General features: G+C 44.8%; 1 protein-coding gene across 1 annotated transcript in view; it reads right to left on the reverse strand.

Moving 5' to 3' along the window:
- Positions 1 to 9,785: 9,785 nt before the first annotated feature.
- The window catches only part of LOC121920330, a 79,676-nt gene continuing 70,104 nt past the window's right edge, over positions 9,786 to 19,357 (reverse strand). Inside the window, exon 13 of the mRNA XM_042447463.1 lies at positions 9,786 to 10,081. Within this exon, the coding sequence (XP_042303397.1) occupies positions 9,786 to 10,081 (296 nt within the window). The remainder of the gene's footprint in view (positions 10,082 to 19,357) is intronic.

Below are 19,357 nucleotides of genomic sequence, written 5' to 3' on the forward strand. Positions count from 1 at the left end.
ACCCTCTAGATGTTCTGTAGAACCTTTTACATAACGTCTTCAACTCTGCTGACATATTTTGCAAAAACAAAGATAAAGAAGAAGTAAATTTTTGCTGTAAGCAAAATTCACGGGTGAACAACTCTCAGGAAAATCGAAGACGACAGTATTGTGTCTTTGCTTTATTATAAGGATAATTTATGTGAAGACAGGTTCCAAGTAAAAGATTAGTGTTAATAAGGGCTGTGCAGACAGCCCCTAAGGGACGGCCTCTAGCCACCCCTTTTACAGCCAGATTGGGGGCTGCGGCAACACCGCATCTCACGCCCCCAATCTGGCCTTCCAGGATGCAAAAAGGAGCTGCAAAAAGTGGCTCCTGTTTGTTCCCTGAAAAGGGGTGCAATAACTGTGGCACCGCAGCCTTTACAGCACTCCTTTGGTGCTGCATCGTGCTGACACAGCACCAGGGAGCGCTGTGACACTGTGCAATGCAGTGTACAACATCATGCCACCCTGGGGTGGAGCCAGGGCGTGCATCATATAGATGCTACCCCCTGACTTTGGCCCCCAACCCTGCCTTTAAGGCAATCTCAATCTGTTCAGGGCTTAATTAGACCATTCTGGTTATTACCTTAACCAAGTCCTCTCTTAGATTCAGTTAGCATACAGTTAATAAAATAATAATAATAATAATAATAATAATAATAATAATAATAATATTTCTTCTTCGTGGTCTCTGCGAATCATACAATGGTTTTAAAACTTATGGCGCCTGCCGCGTGGCTGTTCGGATACTTCTAGAATCACTGGGCAAAGTACACTTTGCAACAATAGAAACTTTTTTGGCGGTAACCCTGCCCCCTCCTTAAAGCCCCCAGTTCCCGCTCTTTTCTCTTTTCCCAATTCCATTTTTCGTTCCGTCGCGCTTGGCTGCTGTTTGGACTTCGCGCTTGATATTTTTTTTCTATTGATCACACTGCTTTTCTGGTTTTTTGACTCAGACTGTTTTTGGATTCGCTTCTTCTACTTTTACACTACTTTCCCCCGTGTACCTTGACCTCCTCGGACCGTTGACCTCGAGTTTTGGATTTCCGTTGTTGCCTGTCGACCGGTGAAAGATGGTCTCCACCTTTCAAGAAATGTGAACGTCCTGCGGGGGAAAGGTTTCCAGTCCAAGACCCACAACTCCTGTGTCTTCTTTCTTTGCCTGGAAGGGACCATGACCCAAAGGCTTGGCCCGCTAATGTAAGTCTATGTCCCTCCCAGGCCAGAAGAACGGGAGTCCCGTCTCAGTCCGCGCAATTGCTCAGGGGAGATCATTGGAGGGTGGACCCCCGTCCGGCCTCGGCTCCTTCCGTGCCACCGTGGGCCCCCTCCGACTTTCTGCCCATGTTAGCCCGGCCAGCGCTCCACGGCCTTGGTTTCAGTGGCCCATGATCTTGGCCAGACTGTTCCGGTCCCTGCTGTGGTTTACGGCTCTTCGAAGCCTAGGCCGCCTCCAAGTCTGCCCACAAGCCTAAGAAGTCGGATGCAGGTACCCCTTCCACTCGAGAAGAGGCGACGACTTCTAAGCGGGCAGCCACTGGACACATAAGTCCCGCGAGGCTTCTATTTCGTGGATTCGAACCCCAAGAAGCTCAAGGGCAGTGAGAAGCCGCTAAGGAGGGCAAGACCCTAGAGACATGCCACAACCTCCAAGGTGGATGGTTTCGGGTCATCCCAGCTCGAAGGCGGCTACTGACGGCAAGGGTGGCCTCTGAACTGAAGATCACTGAGATGCCCATTCATTTTTCCGCGCCCGATATGCCGCGGGACTCAGCTTCGTCGAAGAAAGGGCCTTTCCCACCACCGATTCCACTGTCAGCTCCCACCTCCGGAGGTTTATCAACTGTCCAAAAGGGCAAGACCAGGATCACACCAAGGTCCGCTCCGGAGCTGGTTACCAGAAAGTGATGGTTCGGAGTCGACGACGTTCCCGATCCCGTTCTCCACGCCTGCAGGGATCATCAGCCTGCCGTCCCCCGATCGCAGACAGGCTTTCAAAGCGCGTCCTTTGCAGAAGAGCCTAGACCAAGACGACCTCGCGCCGCTCCCGTTGGTGCATCTGCCAGAGTTGGCCAACCCCTCCGACACCGCCACGAACCTTCGGCTCTCCATGGCCGTTTCCATATGTGGACCTGGACAGAGGACGAAGCCTGCCCCTCACAGGAGGAGATCACCTGTTAGCCCTCGCAGTCTCGGGTGAGGTCGCTACCCCCTCGCCAGTGTGGGAGCCGATGCCGAGGACTTCTTTTACGATTCCGAATCCGGCAGATTCTACCATGCAGTACCTAGGGATGTGGCCATGCAGATTCCTCCGGTCATGACGGTACCGGGACGATGTGACATCACGTGTGCAAACCGCTCCGCTCTCCGACTACACCCTGGGGCAGTACAACCTAAGAAGAGGACCGGTGGTGGAGACAATTTTCTCGGAATTCGGAGCACGGATCCTCGTCCTCCTGCCGAATACCGACGCCCCTTCGGAGGATGAGGATGGGCGGACGACCTCCACTGGGCCTCCATCAACCGGAGCGGCCTCACCGACTGACGATGTGCGTTCGTTCGCCAGCAACACTGTCATTAAAGATGTCCAGCCACTCGACATTGAGCTGGCCTACACCGGAAAGAGGCGGCCAAGGACCCAATAGAGAGGCGAGTGCAGGGTCGTATGCAGACACTGCCGTCGATCCATTATTCTTGCCTTCGTGGAGTCCCTGGTCAACGACTTCATGGACGCCCCCGCTTCTTTGCTGGGACCCGCGCGCAAGATAGAGTCGCTGTAATAGGGTCTCCTCCCTGAACACTCCCTGGTTGGACTCTCACCCAACGCCAAAATCGTGAATTGTGAGGGAGCCCAACCTACCATCGATCAAGTCAAATCTTCCTCTCCCTTGATAAGGAGGCCAAGAAGATTGACGCCCTTCAAGGAAAGCATATATGGGTCAAGCGAGTGGCAGTCAAGGCCATAAATTACGTGGCCGATGGGGGCCATGTCTAGGACACCTCATGGAAGGAATATCTCCGATCACCTGATGTTCGGAGACGACCAGCGACCTTGAGCCGAAGATCAGGGACGAAACAACCCACTCGATCGGAGCTGGCTAATACAAACAAAAGTCAGAAAGTGCAGAAGTGCAACGGTAGAGAGCAATGAAAACTCTTCCATCGTGACTGCGAACAAACGCATGGCTTTGCGGATCAGAACTCAACAGGCGTCCATACCCAAATCGAGGAAGAATGCCCATCGATGACTCCGGGACTCTTCATCCGACAAGGACGACAAACTTAAAAGAAAGTTTAGGAGAAAATGCCGCAAGGAAACAGGATGCGCCCCTACACTCCCAGTTCAGAAAAACGATTCGTCCTGCAACAAACAACAAGGTCAGTCCACATAGAGAGACCATTCTATTACGACCGTCAGTTCGGCAGCAGGGCTCCCAACGGCAGAGGTAAAAAACCATCCCAATCCTCTTCCTCTTCTGGCCGTCGGCTTACCCCCCCCCAAAATACCAAAGCAAACGGACGGAGGCAGGATAACCGACCAGGCAAAAAAAAGAGAGCATGAAGCCCACCAAATGACAGACAAACTTAGTTCGCCTAGCCTTATTTTTGGACATCTCGGCCCTTTGCCACCGATGGCATCCATCAGACTTCGACTCTGGGTCTTAACAATCAAAAAAAAGATCAAACAACTACACCCCAGGAAGCATTATCCACCGCCCCCCGGGCACCAAACTTTCGACGAAGTGCGCTATCTTCTCCAAAAAGGGGCTATAAATCGCCCCTAGCCACCCAAACTGTTTGTCAGAGCCTTTTTTCAGGTACTTTAGTAACCGAAGTAGATGGGGGATCAGACCCAATAATTAGAATTAAGGGACTTAACTCCTTAACAAAAAAGCTAAAACCAAGAAAACGAAAGATTTTTGCAGAGTAACCCTGGCTTTATTTTAGCCTTTACTTCACCAGACCCTGATTGCGACATAGACCTAAAGGACGCTACTTCCATGTAGGGATTCGGGAGTACCACCGGAGGTTCCTGCCATTCACCATAGGCTTCAGTCGGCTTTGGGCCCACGGCATCAAAGGTCTTCAGGAAGTGTATGCCGGTAGGTGGCCTACTCCATCAGAAAAAGCTTCAGGGTCTCCCATAAAATACCAAAAGGACGACGCAATTGACAGCCCCCTCACAAAAAAGAGGAGCTTCAGGAGACCATCAAACTTTGCGCTTCATCTTTGTCGGAACGGGACTGTGGTCAACTAGAGAAGTATCATCTGGTCCCAGGCAAAGCAGGTCCGGTACACGGCATCCATCCTCGATTCACGAAAATTGATTTCACCCGCAACTCGGACCATTTCCTACATGCAATGAAATCGGGCGCGTAAGGGCCGTACAGCCTACAGGAGAATAAGGGCAGAAGACGTCCAGGTGGCCCTAGGACACATGGAGTCCACCACATTTGTGACTCCGTGGAGCAAAAGACTAACGGCTGAAGGCCTCTCCAACGTGTTTTCAATAACCAGAACCCACGCCAGTTCCCTATTTGTGTGGTAGATTCCCGCAACGTCTGCGTCGGATGCCCTTGTCCAGCCTAATCAACTCAATGAACCTAACGACGGATGCGTCGATGGAAGGCTGGGGTGCCATCTACTGGACTTGTGTGTGTAGAGAGGGTGGTCTTGCCAAGAGATTCAACTCACAATCAATCATTGGAGATGTTGGCCGTCGAGAAAGCATGAAAGGCCTGAATCCAGCATCACGACAAGGTGGTCCTCTCAGGAACAGAAACAACAACAACGTGAATGATTAATGTCAACAAACAAGGAAGCACACAAAAAATCGAAAAACACTCCTGGACACAACCCTGAAGGATTGGGACTGGATGATACAAGGGGCATCTTCTTCAGAGCGATCCACCGCCAGAGGAAACGAGAACAACTCTGGAACCAACTCAGCAGGACCAACATCGATCTGCCACAAGTGGAGGCTCCATCCAGAGACGGTCACAGACTACTATTTAGCGGTAGGAGCTCTCAAACACCTGTTTGCAACTGCAACCTCCAACAAGCACATTGTCCCAAGTTGCTCCCGGAAGGTGACAGAGAGATCCTGGAGACGCTTTGCCTTCCGATTGGTCCGGGAGAAACAACAAAAACTACTAAAACAAAAAAAAGCCTTTCCCCCAAAGTTCCTTGATCACCAGAGTGGTCAGAGGAAATGTAGAGGGACCACGCGACGCGATCCTCATACGCCGTGGTGGCGAGAACAAAACGTGGTTCCCGTCGTGCTCCACATTTCCAACAACGAGTTTCTCCGGTTGGAGTCGAGACCAGAACCTTTCATCTCCAAGGGGAGAGTCCGGCATCCAAGACATCGAAAAAAGAAAAAAACCAAAACAAAAAAAATACACGAATGGTGGCGTGAGAGGCTTCGCGCTGAGGTACTCCACCATGGTACGGAGGGTGATCCGTGCGCAAAAGCCAGCGACCCAGAGTCCTAAAAACGCTCAAGTGAAAGAGATTTCCGCATTCCTCGAAGAGAGGGGCATGCCACGCAACACGCGTCACGGATAAACCGTGGTATTGAGTCTTGATGTCATTGTTGGACGCAGGGGCTGTGCCTTACGTCCATTAAATGTTATATCTGCCCATTTGTTCCCACTTTAAATAAATGATGGTTGCCTTCCTTTTTCAGGGAACTCTTGTAAGAAAACTTTTAAAGGGGTTCAATAACCTTCAACCTCCAGGTCTTGTTCCTGCACAGGCTTGGAGCTGGACGTTAAAATGTCCGCCCTCCAATCCAAAGCCCTTTGAAAACCCTTGGCCACAAGGAATGAGAACTATTAACTTAGGAAGACTGCATTCCTGGGCACACTATCTGCCCCGGAGGAGGAGAACTTGTGCCCTACGGAGGGATGAAACTTCCTTCGATTCCCACAAGGACAAGTTTACTCCGAACTGATATAACCTTCCTCAATAAGGTGGTTCCTAATTCTTTCACAATGTGTCAGGACATTGTTTTGACCGACCTTGGCTTCGAACCCATCACTGCTGAGAACGCACCTTGCAACATGCTGATGTTCGGAAGAGCTTGCTTCTACTTAGATAGAAACAATGGGTTAAAGTCGTTTGTAGAAAATTTTTCACAATGTAACTCGGAAACATAAGAAAGGTCTACCGGGTGCCCAAAGACTCAAAAAATGGATTGCAACACTATCAATCTCGTTAGAAATGTCGGCAAAGGACAAGGGTGCGTTCGCAATGCGACAAAGGGCAGTTGCAGCATCCCTGCCTTTCTAGTGGTAATAACATCCTTATCTATATTTGTAAGGCCGGTTGGTCCCAGCCATTGAATTTAATAAAAGCATTATAAGACTGGACACAGGGCCATCGAGACGCAAGCTTTTGGGAGGGCTGTGTTGGTCTTTGTTTGCATTGAATTATGTTTGCTAATGGAGTGTGCCAATAAATGTTATGCAGAACAAAGACAATTAGTGAGTGGTGCAATGTGTTATGCAGAGGACTACTAGTGTTTACATTATCTATGAGTCTCATTTCAGTGGGATTGTCTTGTATGGCCTTACATCCCTCACCGGGTCTGCAAGCTATATTGAAACTGACATTTCATTTTCATTTGACAACCCAATGGATAACGGTCTTGCACGAACCTTGTATCCCTTTTCAGGTTCTATAATGTTAGTCCATAATTGAAACTTCTGTAACAAAAAAAACGAGACGGACCCCTTTTAAGGGTTCGCAATTTATGGTATATAAAAATATTACATTGGTTTACCATAAGATTGGGTTCCAGACACTCCCTCCGCCATAATAATAAGCTGTCAGTTAAACCCATTTGTAGATTCCAAGAGACCACAAAAGAAGAAAGGACAGGGGTACGGCACCGGTAAACGGGAAGTTCTGTCTGTCGTCGAGGGCCCATTCCTGCGAATCTCATACAACAAATCCCAAATCATCCCCCCCCCCCTTCCCCCCCATTCCCTGCCCGCCCATCCCCAGTCCCCTCCGGTGGTATCCTGCCCGCACTGTTTGGACGCCTGTCTGGGCATCTCGCCGTCTTGGCCGAAAAATTTTTGGAAACTGGGGAAAAGAGAGCGGGAAACCGGGGCGTTATAATATGTTATAGGAAGGGGGAACGGGGTACCCGCCACAAAGTTTTGCTATAATGTGTTGCAAAATGGGACTTTGGGGCCCCAGTGATTCTAGAAGTAGCCGAACAGCACTGCGCACGCGCAGAAAGGCCCAGTAAAACCCATTTTGTATGAATTCCGCAGAATGACCCAAACACCTGAAGAAATAACGTTACACAACAGGTTGAGTAACCTTTTCCTTGAATTTATAATCGCCCGCCTCTCTACAAAATGCAATCACAGAGGTTTCTTACAAGGTTAAAATATATACCAGTCCCAAACCCTAACCTACCCACCCTTAAAATACAAATTAAACATGTGGATTTAAAATATAAAACATAGAAGCATAAGAATCATAGAGTTTTTAAGAGAAACCGCACTGGGGCCATCCAGTCCAACCCCCTGCATGCAGAAAAATCAAAATCAAAGCATCCCTGACAGATGCCATCCAGCCCCTTTTAAATGAACCTCCAAGGAAGGAGACTATCCAACCACCCTCCGAGGGAGTGCCATTAGTGCCATTCCCAGTGTCGAAAACATAGGAGCCCTTAACCTGTCAGGAAAGTTCCTCCTAATTTCAGGTGGAATCTCTTTTTCTTTCCTGTACTTGCAAAATCCATTGTTTCCGGGGTCCGGTTCTCTAGAGCAGCCAGAAAAACAGCGTTGCTCCCGCTTTCAGTATGACAATTGTAGCCTTTTCAGTATACCAGTCCTATCAATAGTTAAAACAGGAATAAAAAACAAGAATTTAAACAACAGGGCGAGCAGATCAAGCATATTCACCACCATCACCAATCTTAATAACCTTTATTTCCCTTTCCTTCTTTTCCGCCCGTTCCTATATATCACCCGGCATAATCACCCCCCATCAACTAATGTCAACCCGAAGAGCATATCAATTTTATCATCACAACCGAGCATAATCACCATATCACCCAACTCTATATTTAAAAAACACTGCTTTTTCCCTTCTTTTTATCCCTCTTCCTTTCCAACTTAATAAATATTTAAACCTATTCAACCTATCACCTCGCTTTAAAACCTTCTTTTTTTCCCACCTCTTCTTTTTTGTCCTTTAAAATATCACAAAAGGGGGGAGCACATAGCAACGATCACCAGCAGATCCTCCTCTTAACCTTCCTTTTCTATCACCTCTTAATATTTAAACCCCTTCTTTTTTCTTCTCCTTCTTCTTTCCCATCACACTCTTTACCTTCTTTGCTTTTCCTCCAAGCTAAACATCCCAAGCGCCCTAAGGATCGTTCCTCATGGGCCCCCATGGTTTTCCAGGACCCTTTCAAACCATTTTTTTTGGTCCCGCACTCCACTTTGGACACGCTCCACGGAAACACGCTCCAGTTTTCCTCAATGTCCGGTCGGAATGGTGTCACCCAGAACTGGACACAATATTCTAAGGTGGGGGCCTACCAAAGCAGAAATACAGTGGCACTATTACTTCTCTTGATCTGACACTAATAAATTCTATTGATGCAAGATTGATGCAAGGCCTAAAATATAGTATTGGCCTTTTTAGCTCCGCATCACAACTGGACTGTTCACAAGGGATCATGTTTTAACTTGGTGGTTCTACTTTGGACCTCCTAATCCCTGTTCACACGTAGTTTTTCATTCAGTCCAGGGGAGGTGGGTCACCCAATCCTATAATCCTGTGCTTTTAATTTTTGAATTTTTCCTTTTTTCCCCGCCCCTAAGTGCAATACCTGTACATTGCTTCCTCCGTGTTGAATTTCCCCCATTTTTGTTAGCTTGGCCCAGCGCTTTCTAGCTATTCAGGGTCAATTTTTGAATCTTGATCCTGTCCTCTGGGGAAGCGATCCCCCTAATTTGGTACATCCCATCGCAAATTTGAATAAAAGACCCAATGCTGTCCCACCAGGGTCATTGATAAAGATGTTGAATACACGGGGCCCAGGAACAGACCCTGGGGAACCCCACATGGGTCACTTCTCCTCACCCCCCAGGATGAAAAGAAGCCATTGTGAGCCACGAGCGTGGTGGGTTCGGAGGGACGTCCAAACCAATTACAGAAAACCCATACAGTTGTTTCCAGTCTAGCCAACATTTTTAAACAAGTTGTTTAGCAAAGAGTCAAATGGGGACGCCAAAATTTTGTCAAGGCCTTACTGAAAATCAAGATATACTAATGCCACAGCATCCCTCATCATCTACCAAGCTGGTAATTTTATCAAGAAAAAATTAGTTTGCGCATGACTTGTTGCTTTTCTCTGAAACCCTGTTGACTTTTGTGTGTAATTAGGGCATTGCCTTCTAGATGTTCAACGACTCCTCTGTTTATATGATCTGCCCGAAATCTTTCCTGTAGTATGATGTCAGACTAACTGCGAAATTGTTGGGATCCTCCTTTTTTCTTTTTCTCCCCTTTTTGAAGATGGGGACAACGTTTTGCCCTCCCCAGTCTGCTGGGGATTTCCTTTCTTTTCCCAGGATTTTCAAAGATTATTGCCAATGGCTCCGATAGTACATTTGCCAGTTCTATCTTTTTATTTAATTAACCCTGTGGAAGGAGTTTCATTGGAATTCCCCGGAGACTTAATTCATATTAGATTTAATAAAGGTAAGTCTCTAAACTATCAATCTTTACTTATTTTGAGCTGGAAATTCCTCTTGGTCTGTCCTCGTGCTGCTCTGCTTCTCCATTATCCTCAGGTGTTGAGCACCCTTTTTGTGTGTTTGCCTTCTTGAGAAGAACTGAGGCAAAGAAGGTGTTGAGTAATTCCTTATTCTGATTCCCGGCTTTTTTCTCTGTCTCCTGTTTAGCATTTTGTTTTGTTGGGGTGCCATCATTTCTTCTTCTACGCTTCCTCCTCCAAAAAACCAAGTGGCCCTACGCAATCGGTTATCCTTCTTCTTTTCGTTCTCTTCCTTTTGCTGCCCTGCAGGACATATCCAAAAAAAAAGAGTTTCCAAAAAGCTTTTTATTGTTCTTTAAACCTCTCTAAGCAGCCTGGTTCATTCTGTCCTCTGTTCCTGCGCTTTAATAAAGCTTTTTTTCTGACTTTATTAAACATTTATTAATTATTATTTAACTTTTTAATTTAACCCCTACAACAGGCCTGCTATTTTCTTTGAAATTCCTTTTTTGTGATGTTCCCAGTCCCGCCTTCCCCCCTTTTTGTTTTTTTTCCAGTTATTCTTATATACATGTTCCGTTTTCCCAAACTTAGCTCGGTTGAAAGTTCCTTAGTCAATCCTCCTGGTTTTTCTGAGACACCAGACACCCGCCCCGTTTTTTCTTCTCACCTAGAACTGTTTGAAAATTTGTGCCTTTCAGTATCATCCCTTGGGTTGAGAAAGTCCCATCCGTTCCCTGAACTAACTGCTTTATCTGTTTAAGTATTTCCTGACCATGGGGGAATTGGCCCTCAATACTTCTCTCCTAAGTTTACTGAAATCCGCTCGTCCTAAAGTCCCTAACTTTAAAACAATTAAAAACAATTCCAATAAACTGTTGGTGAAGTCAGAGGACTCAGCATTTAGATTTTTTTTCCTTCCTATTGGCCGGAGAACTATATCAAAAGGCCTGCCGAAGAGATCCGTAATAATAATAAAGAATAAAATTTACACGAGGCTTTTCCTTGAGAGATAATAGTGGTTTGTGTGTGGTTTTGTATTTGGGTGGGGTGGGGGGGGGGGGGGTGTGATTGGGTGAGAGGTTTGAGTTGGTTGGGAGGTAGGGGGAGTTAGGTTAAACATGTAGGGGGTTGGGGTGTGTTTGGGGGGTTTGGGGGGAGATGGGTTGGTGTGAGGGTGGTGTTGGTAAAAAAGAGGCCATGGTTCTCTACCCTTGAAAAGTGGTAGGGGACATAGGGATTCCTCTGTTGTTTTGTCGTTACGCCAGTATCCCCTATAATAGTCTGCTTTTCCTCTCTTTTCCACTTGAGCTTTTTCCCCAACCATTGTGAACAATCAACACTCCCCACCTAAGATGCTCCTTCCACATAGAATTCAGGATATTGAAAAACTGGGAGAATAAGTAAGCAAGTACCTTTGTAGTCTTACCAGTTATGGTATTAAATTCTACCATATAGTCTTCTTATTAATCACTACAATTAATGACAAAACAAGACATCTCAGAATTCTTCCAGCCTAGGCACGTGGACTCTTCTGAGGAAAGGAGGTTTGCATATCTTTTAAACTATAGGCATTTTTTTATAAGATTTCCTCCTATTGAGGAAACCGTCTACAAAAAAAAAAATCTCAACTGAGGTAATGGAACTGGCAGAACCTATACATCTCTTAAGCATCCTTCTGGTAGAGGATTCACATTTCATCTCAAACTACCATTATCTGTCAGAAAGAAATACATTTGCATACAGCATAGCCTATTCACTAGCCGGAGAAATTAATGCTCTCTTTCTCTTTTCTCCTCTGCCCCTCTCCTCTCTCTCTCCTCGTCTCTGTTACTAGCATTGACCAGATATAGGCGCGTTACAGACCACCGAAAAGCTTCAATAGTGCCTTGGAGTCCTATGGATGACTTTCTTTTTTTAATTGGGCTTTTGGTCAGGCCACAAGATCACTTTCCTTACTAAATTACTAGATCTGCCTATGTTCCCCACCTACTTCTTTCACTAACAAGCTGTCAGCCCCTGAACAGCTGCTGTATCTCTTTCAAAGTTAGCGTGCGGCAAAATACCTACCCAGTTGTTCAGCATTTCAAAGCCCTGTACTTCGAATACTGATTTCTCTGTTTGAAAGCATATAACATAAAATAATTTTTTTTTTACATTAAAAAATAGGAAGGGACGAGGAATAGAAAAAAAAAAAGGAAGGTCAACACCGCTCTAAGACCTAAATATCGCTGTCATTTTTAGCATGAGCTTGAATTTTTTTTGGCAGAGATAAACCAAACCCACATTTTTCTGTTTCAAAGATGCAGCAACAGAATGATTTTAAAAACACCTTAGGTATAAAAACATATTTATTACCAACAGCTGTTTGGGATAGAATGTAAATAGAAATTCCAGAAATAATACAAATCCTGGTCCCCTATGGGCCCTAAATTTTTTCAAAAGGAACCTCTTGCATAAGGGTGATCAGTCTGTTCAGTCTTTTACCAATAACAGTTTAGTAGTTTATGTGTGGAAGCAAATACTGTTGTTAACCAACAGTCAGTTTCCCCTGGGCTCAAAAAACTCAAACTTGCTGAATATATATTTCTTGACTTGGGTTATATGTCAATAGTGAGGAAGGACTTTCTTAGTGTGCATTATTAGTATAATGTAAGTGGCCCATGTAGAACCATTGTTGTCCTTTTTTGAGTTCATACTTCGGTGAAATGGATTGTTAATTTTATTGTTGATATATAATTCCATCCAATCCAGACAATTTTCTTCGCTTTTTTCGAGTCTTTTCCGTCCAATAAAGTATAATTCCTTTGTTGAGTAGTTTGTGAGAACCTGGTAAAAAAAAACCTTTTTTGTATTCCAAAAGAAGATTGAAATTTTTCTGCACTGGTTTTTGGATATTTGCATTTCTAATTTGATCAGATTTGTGTCCATATTTTTATTCCATTTATATTTTAAATAAATTCCATTTAAATGTCCATTTATATAGTAATAATGATAAATCCTTTGCAAGAGAAGACTGGTCCCTATTTTTGTGCCATTGCTGACATTTTGTTTATTGTTGTTGTTTGGATCCTTTAAAATCATTTCCAATTTATGGTAAACCAATCAAGGCTGTGAACCCTAAACCGTGGTGCTTTCTGCTGCTAATTTTCCCAAGCATGTGCATGCATCGCCACAGTCCACTCTTATAACATATTTACAATTTTCTTTTCCGCTATGAGGAATGACCCATTCAGATTAAAATTGATTTGTGCCAAATTGCCTTAGTACAGGTTTCAACATGGGAGGAAGCTAGTTTATGGGCCTATAAGAACCAAGGACATAAAGTCCCCCTGAAGATGCCAGCCACAAATGCTTGGCAAAACATCAGGAATAAACCTCCTTCCTGAAACATGGCAAAATAGACCCACACCCCACCAAAACCCCACAAAAATTTATGGGCCCTGAAAGCCTCGACTGTCATACACAAATGTCTATTTATATCCTTCAAAGCCCTAATTCTTCTTCCGCTCGACGGCAAATAACTTTGAGGGGAAGTAACCAAAGAGCGGCCCACTGTTGCCATTTCCTTTCCTGATCCAGGCTTCAAACAAGTCAGAAACAGCAACCATATGAAGAGAAGTCTTGGGTGGACTAAAGCTTTTCGCCTTTCCGCCTTCTAGTCCAGAAGGGGAATGGTTCCTTCTTTGAAAGAGTTAAAGTGTAATATTTACACTGCCCCATGGGAATAAGTCACCCCCAGGGTTTTTGGGGGTCCAATTTTTTTGATTAAAATTTCTATACATGAAGTATACAGCAGTTAAGTGCCATGACCTATCTAAAATCGTTTTTTCTAAGGCCCAAGCAATCTTTAGCCAATGAGCATTTTAGAAAGATCTTGTAGCATCTTTGAACTAACGAAGAAGAAGTTTGGCCGCAATAAGCTTTTCCCCACAGATGCTTAGCAATAGCATGTAACGTTAAGTTTTTTATATCCTTTGGTGAACCTACAAATTCCAGGGAATCTTGATGGTGGGTTGATTTATATTATATTCGTCAAACATTTTTTCTGGACCTGACCGGCAAGTCCTATCCTTTGCCCTTTACTAACTATTACAGATTGCAATCTTGTGGGGATATAGGAAAAGGGGCCAAGGTGGGAAAGAAGGAAATTGGGCTCCAGGAAAGTCAGGGGCCAAAGTGGGGAGGATTGCTAGGTGAATGCTGTTAATGTTTTCTGGTTTATACCCAGAAAGAAAATCCTTTTAAAAATGTTGGGAAAATGAGCCCACTCGAACTCCAAATTGAGATGATGAGAATGTATATGTTTTCTAGTCCACAACACCTTTTCGTTTTTCTCACTGAGCCTTGAAAAGCTACTTTGGGACCATGATTACCAGAAATCCCCACAAGCGTAATCCAAAAAGGAACTTTTTTTCGTGCACTTTTTTACACAACATTGTTCAGCAAGTAGTATCCTGCTTGCTTGGCATCTACACTTGATAAAGGTTTGGGCATTATCTAGAGCTAAGAGGTTAGGTCCATATCTCTGAATCTAGAGGTGGCAACAATTTCCCAGGTTGAAGAGATCATTAAAAGATTTTAGAAACACAACTACAAAACCCTAAAAGGAACAAAAGATATAACCCTTGTTTTGTCATACTGCTCCAACTGTAGGGTAGCGAGCATGAAAAAAGAGGACAGGACCCCTGTACCTTTTGCTTTTGATATTCTGGTAGTGGTCCCAGAGAGAATTTCAATAATTGCTCTTCTAGTAAAGTTACACAGGAAGCTCTGACATGTGGCGCCCTGTCCTTCTACTGCCTCTGCCTTGGCCTCAGGTCCACATCTTGAGCTGCGTCAGGAGCAATATTTTGAACTCGTTTTCATCACCATTTTTGGGGGGAAATTATTAAGAACCTTTTCCAAAGACCACTAGCCACTACCACCACCCCGGTGGCTAGTCTCATATCCTCTGACTGTCCTTTTTTTCCTAAGGTCTAGTGATAGATTGGTGTGTCCCTTGGTGCAAGAAAGTGGGGATAAACCCAGGACAATGTTGCCACTGCTTGCCACTCAGGCATAAAGGGATACCCCAATAAGTGCCTGCAAGCCTTGGAGACACTTGAATTACTCTTTTCTTTGCTGGCTGGGAATCAGTAGCAGCCCCGGTTCAAGTATAATTGGTATGTTTAATGCAAGACCAACCTGACAGGGGATGGGGGGCAGGGACTGGGTGGAAGCCTCTCACTTGCAGGCCCCCCCACATAAAAAGAGGTGCAGAGCAGGCCCTGAACAAGGAATGTAGCCTGGATAACTTTGTTGTGAAAAATGGTCAAACAGAAGCCGAAAAAGCACTATTTTAAAAGCTCTCAGTTAATTTAGTGCAATGGGTTCCCGCTTGAGCACTGACTAAAGAACTGCTGGAGCCTTGGGCGGGTTGTGAAGAGAGAACTCAGTAACAGACTTCAGAATTCAATGCATGCTAGGGGGAAGCCTGCCCAAATGGTTCAAACTTAGCCCTTTTTTTTCATTTTTCCCCATGTGTTTAAAAGAGAAGCAGATTTCCCTGTGTTCCTGTCTCTCATAGACCAGGAATGGGCCTAAGTGCAACCTAAGGCTTATTTTTGTGAACCTTGGCCCTTCCAGACCGAGACCCCCCACCCACCCCCCCCATTCCATTTTTATTTTTTTTTCGGAGAGCAAATTTCCCCTTCTGGGAAACAATCCAACCTTTTAAATAAAAAATGCTGTGGCCCTCACCCTGCACTGCCAGCAATCCAAAAAAGCATCCAAAAACGACCTGGTTTTTTCTGATTTTAGAAGTGGAACCAAAGGCCTCTCTGGTTTGTTTTGGGGGGTTTGGTGGTGAGGGAGAATGAAGTTTTTTGGACCTCTGTGTCCCCCAACCCCCCCCCAAAGAAACGTGCCCCTAAAAAACCTGCTACAATCGCCTTGGTTTGTGTAGACAAATGGACATTTGGTAAATTGTCTGGAGATGTGGGGAAGGGCAAAACACTCCTGGAAAGTGCTCTTAAAGTTACAGGGGCCTTTTACCACTCATTGGGCTTTTCATTATCTTAGCGCTAAAAATGTAATTACTTGACATGTGTTTTTTTTTCTTTTTTTCATGAAAACATTCAAAGTAGATGTTGAACGCTTTTTGGGAGACCATGAAGAACATCCCCCCCCTTTAACATAGAAATCCAAGCAATGGTAATTATAAGTTGTTTGTGGTGCCTTCCAAAATAAGTTTCTGACTTTATATTATGGCAAATCCTAAGGATTGCTATCAATCACACTAAGCAGGGCAAACAGGACTTCAATGAGAGTTAACGAATAGAAAACAAAGAAGGAAATGGTCCCTGAAAGAATTTTATATAATAATAATAATAATAATGTTCTTATATCCTTCCGCCTTTATCCCAAGGTGGCAAACAGCCAATTTAAAATAATAATAATAATAATAATAATACAATATTTTTTTAAAAAGAGTACAAAAAATTTACAATGTATGAACATAATTTAAAAAAAACAATTACACAATCAAAAAAGTTGAAACAGGCATTAAACTGTTAAACGTGTTAATATATATATATACATATACACACACACACCTTCACACAGCATTTCCAACCACACAACCACAGTTTAAGGAACCCCAAAACTACACAGCATTACACTGCCTATAAATAAATTATATTATTATTATTATTATTAATGTCCCCAAATTACACAGCATTTAAAAACACACACAAAAAAGGCCCCACAAACAGCCTGCCTAAACAAAGGAACCCCAAAACCCAGCCTGTCTTTATGATGCTGATGAGGCCCCAAAATGGAGTGCAATAAGGGAGAGGCACCTCCCTTTATGATGCCTGCTCTAGAGCAAGGCTGCCTCTGAGCCAAAGAGACTCACCTCCTCTGCCTTATCGCACCTCTGCAAGGCATGCAAATGAGCCCAACGGTATGCAAATGAGCCCAACAGCACGAGGGGGCGTGGCTTCGCCCACACCTGGGACCGGCCGCTGTCAATAGGGAGATGGAGCACTCTCCATTCCCTTCCTAACCCTCGCCCCCTCCATTCTCCACACATGGTTCCGCCCCCTCTTCCAGGCAGGCAACCAACCTAAGCGGAAAGGGAAGCACCACCTCGACAGAGGGGGGGGGAGGAAAGTCGGCGCTGAAGGCGCGACAGGGAGGGGCCTGTGTGGTTGCTCGGCAACGGAGAGCCCGGCCCAAGCGAGGCCTAGGACGACTGACTAAGCCTCAAATTGTGTTTTTGGACTTCAACTCCCAGAATGCCAGGCTGTGGGCCAATGTGTCCGAGGTTTCTGGGAGCTGAAGTCCAAAAGCCTCTTAAAGGGCACAGAACACATTTAGGGGTAGCTGTGTTGCTGGCCATTTAACAAATTCGTTTAACAAAATGAAAACAAGTACTGTATGGCGGGAATCAAGAAGAAGAAGAAGTAACATATAAAGGACAACAGAATCTGGAAACACAAGAAAGAAGGGAAAAGGGAGAAGAGAAATTGCAGAATAAAATTGACACCATTGGGTTGTTTTTTTAAAAATGTCTGTTAGTATGAATTGTACAGTTGATGAAATGTAAATTGTTGCTGATTGATTTTGCTTAAAAATAAATAACAAATCCAAACAAAAATCCATCAGTGATACCTTTTTATTGGGCAACCAACATGCACAATACACTTGTTTCAAGCTTTCGAAGCTCCATGGCTTCTTCTTTACCAGGCAAGATGTCACAAACCAAACAGGAGAGAAAAACAAACACACAACTGGAAATGTAGAGGGTGTGATGGGGAGGATATCTTTTTGCTGGCAGGCTCCTTCTTCTGGCCATAAATCCTCAAAGTCCATGTGCATTTCAACAAGGACTCCTCTTTTGCAGTCCAATATGTCTCCATTCCAGTTGGACTAAGGGTTAATAGACTAGGGATGGAAATGGCAGGAGCTACGCGAAGGCCTCTAGGTCAGTGATACCCAAACTGTTTTCTTTGAGAGATTTAGGACTTCAGCTCCCAGAAGCCTAAGCCATATTGGCCAACAGTCTGGAATTCTGGGAGCTGAAGTCCAAAATCCCTTAAAGGGCACAGTTTGGGACCACTCCTCCCTACTAGGCTATTAGCCGTTAGCCAGTCACCCTAGGCCAGGCCCTCCTCCGTTGCCTGCGCAGTCCAGTTCCAAGGGGCTTTTATTGGCCTGGTAACACAACAGGATGAATGCAGTTTGGCGCCATTTTAATGGCTGTGGATCCACACTATGCAATCCTGGGAATGTGTAGTCTGTGGTGGATGACTAGGCACTGCAAAATGGAGGACATTTCAAGAAAAAATGGGGGGACATGACCAAAGAAAAGCCTGAAACACTCATAGAAATGTGAATTCATCCTTCATCGTGCTCCAAATGGAGGATATCCTGGAATTCCTCCTAGGCAGAAGGTTGAAATGGGGGGCAGGTCCTGGAAAAGGAGGACCACCTCTGGTCACCCTGTCTCTGACATAAATGGTTCACAAAACTACAAATCCCAGAATTCCATAGCACTGAGCCATGGCAGTAGCAGTGTCAAACTGGGTTCTTTTTACACTTTAGATGCAACCATAGCAGGGCCTGGCAAAGCTGTGCTTGAAGACTTTATTTATTTATTTACAGTACAGTATTTAGACCCCGCTCTTCAGCACTAAAGGCTCTCAGAGCGGCTTACTGATAGTTATTCAGACAGTTCCTTGCCCTCAGGCTTACAATCTAAAAAGACATGACACAAAAGGAGAAGGCAATGGCGATGGGAAGGGGATCAAGTCTGGTGGTTCTTCTCTCCCTCCGATGCCTGGACTGCCAAGTCACCTTGTCATCAACAGTCCTGCTCAGGTCTTGCATATTCAAGGCTGCGGCTTCCTTGGCCTCATTCCCACTACAAAATAAACCATTTTTGAGTCGAATCGATGAAGCAATTTAGCGCCGAATAGATGTTCACACTGTTTGAGCCGTGATCAAACCTACCTGTTTCAATTTAATCCACTTCGCATTCACATTCAGCAATGGATCGATTCAACATGGAGTCGCCTCACGGGTGACTACGCCACAGGAACCGAATCAAATAGTGTGTTCACACTTGCGCTGAATTGATTCATTTCAAAAGAAGTGGGGAATGCTGCAGATCCAAAAGAACTGGTTGAAATGGGTTTAGCGCTGTGCCCCCCCCCCCAACAAACCGCACCAGAAATTCAGCGCAAGTGCGAACAAGGGCCAGTTAAACCAGTTCAGATCATCTTGAAAACCAGTTTATTATGTAGTGGGAACGAGGCCCTTGATCGAGTCCATTCATCTGGAATGCAGTCTTCCTCTTTTCCTGTTGCCTTTTGCCTTATCAAGCATTATTATATTTTCTGGTGAGTCATGTCTTCTCATCATGCAGCCAAAGTACAACAGTCTCAGTTTAGTCATCATGACTTTGAGGAAGAGTTCTGGCTAAATTTGCACTAGAATCCATTTATTTGTCTTATTAGCAGTCCATAGTATCTGTGGAATTCTTCTCCAGCACCACATTTCAAATGAGATTATTTTCTTCCTATCAGTTTTTTT

The sequence above is a fragment of the Sceloporus undulatus genome, chromosome 2, assembly GCF_019175285.1.
Source record: "Sceloporus undulatus isolate JIND9_A2432 ecotype Alabama chromosome 2, SceUnd_v1.1, whole genome shotgun sequence".
NCBI classification, from domain to species: Eukaryota; Metazoa; Chordata; class Lepidosauria; order Squamata; family Phrynosomatidae; genus Sceloporus; species Sceloporus undulatus.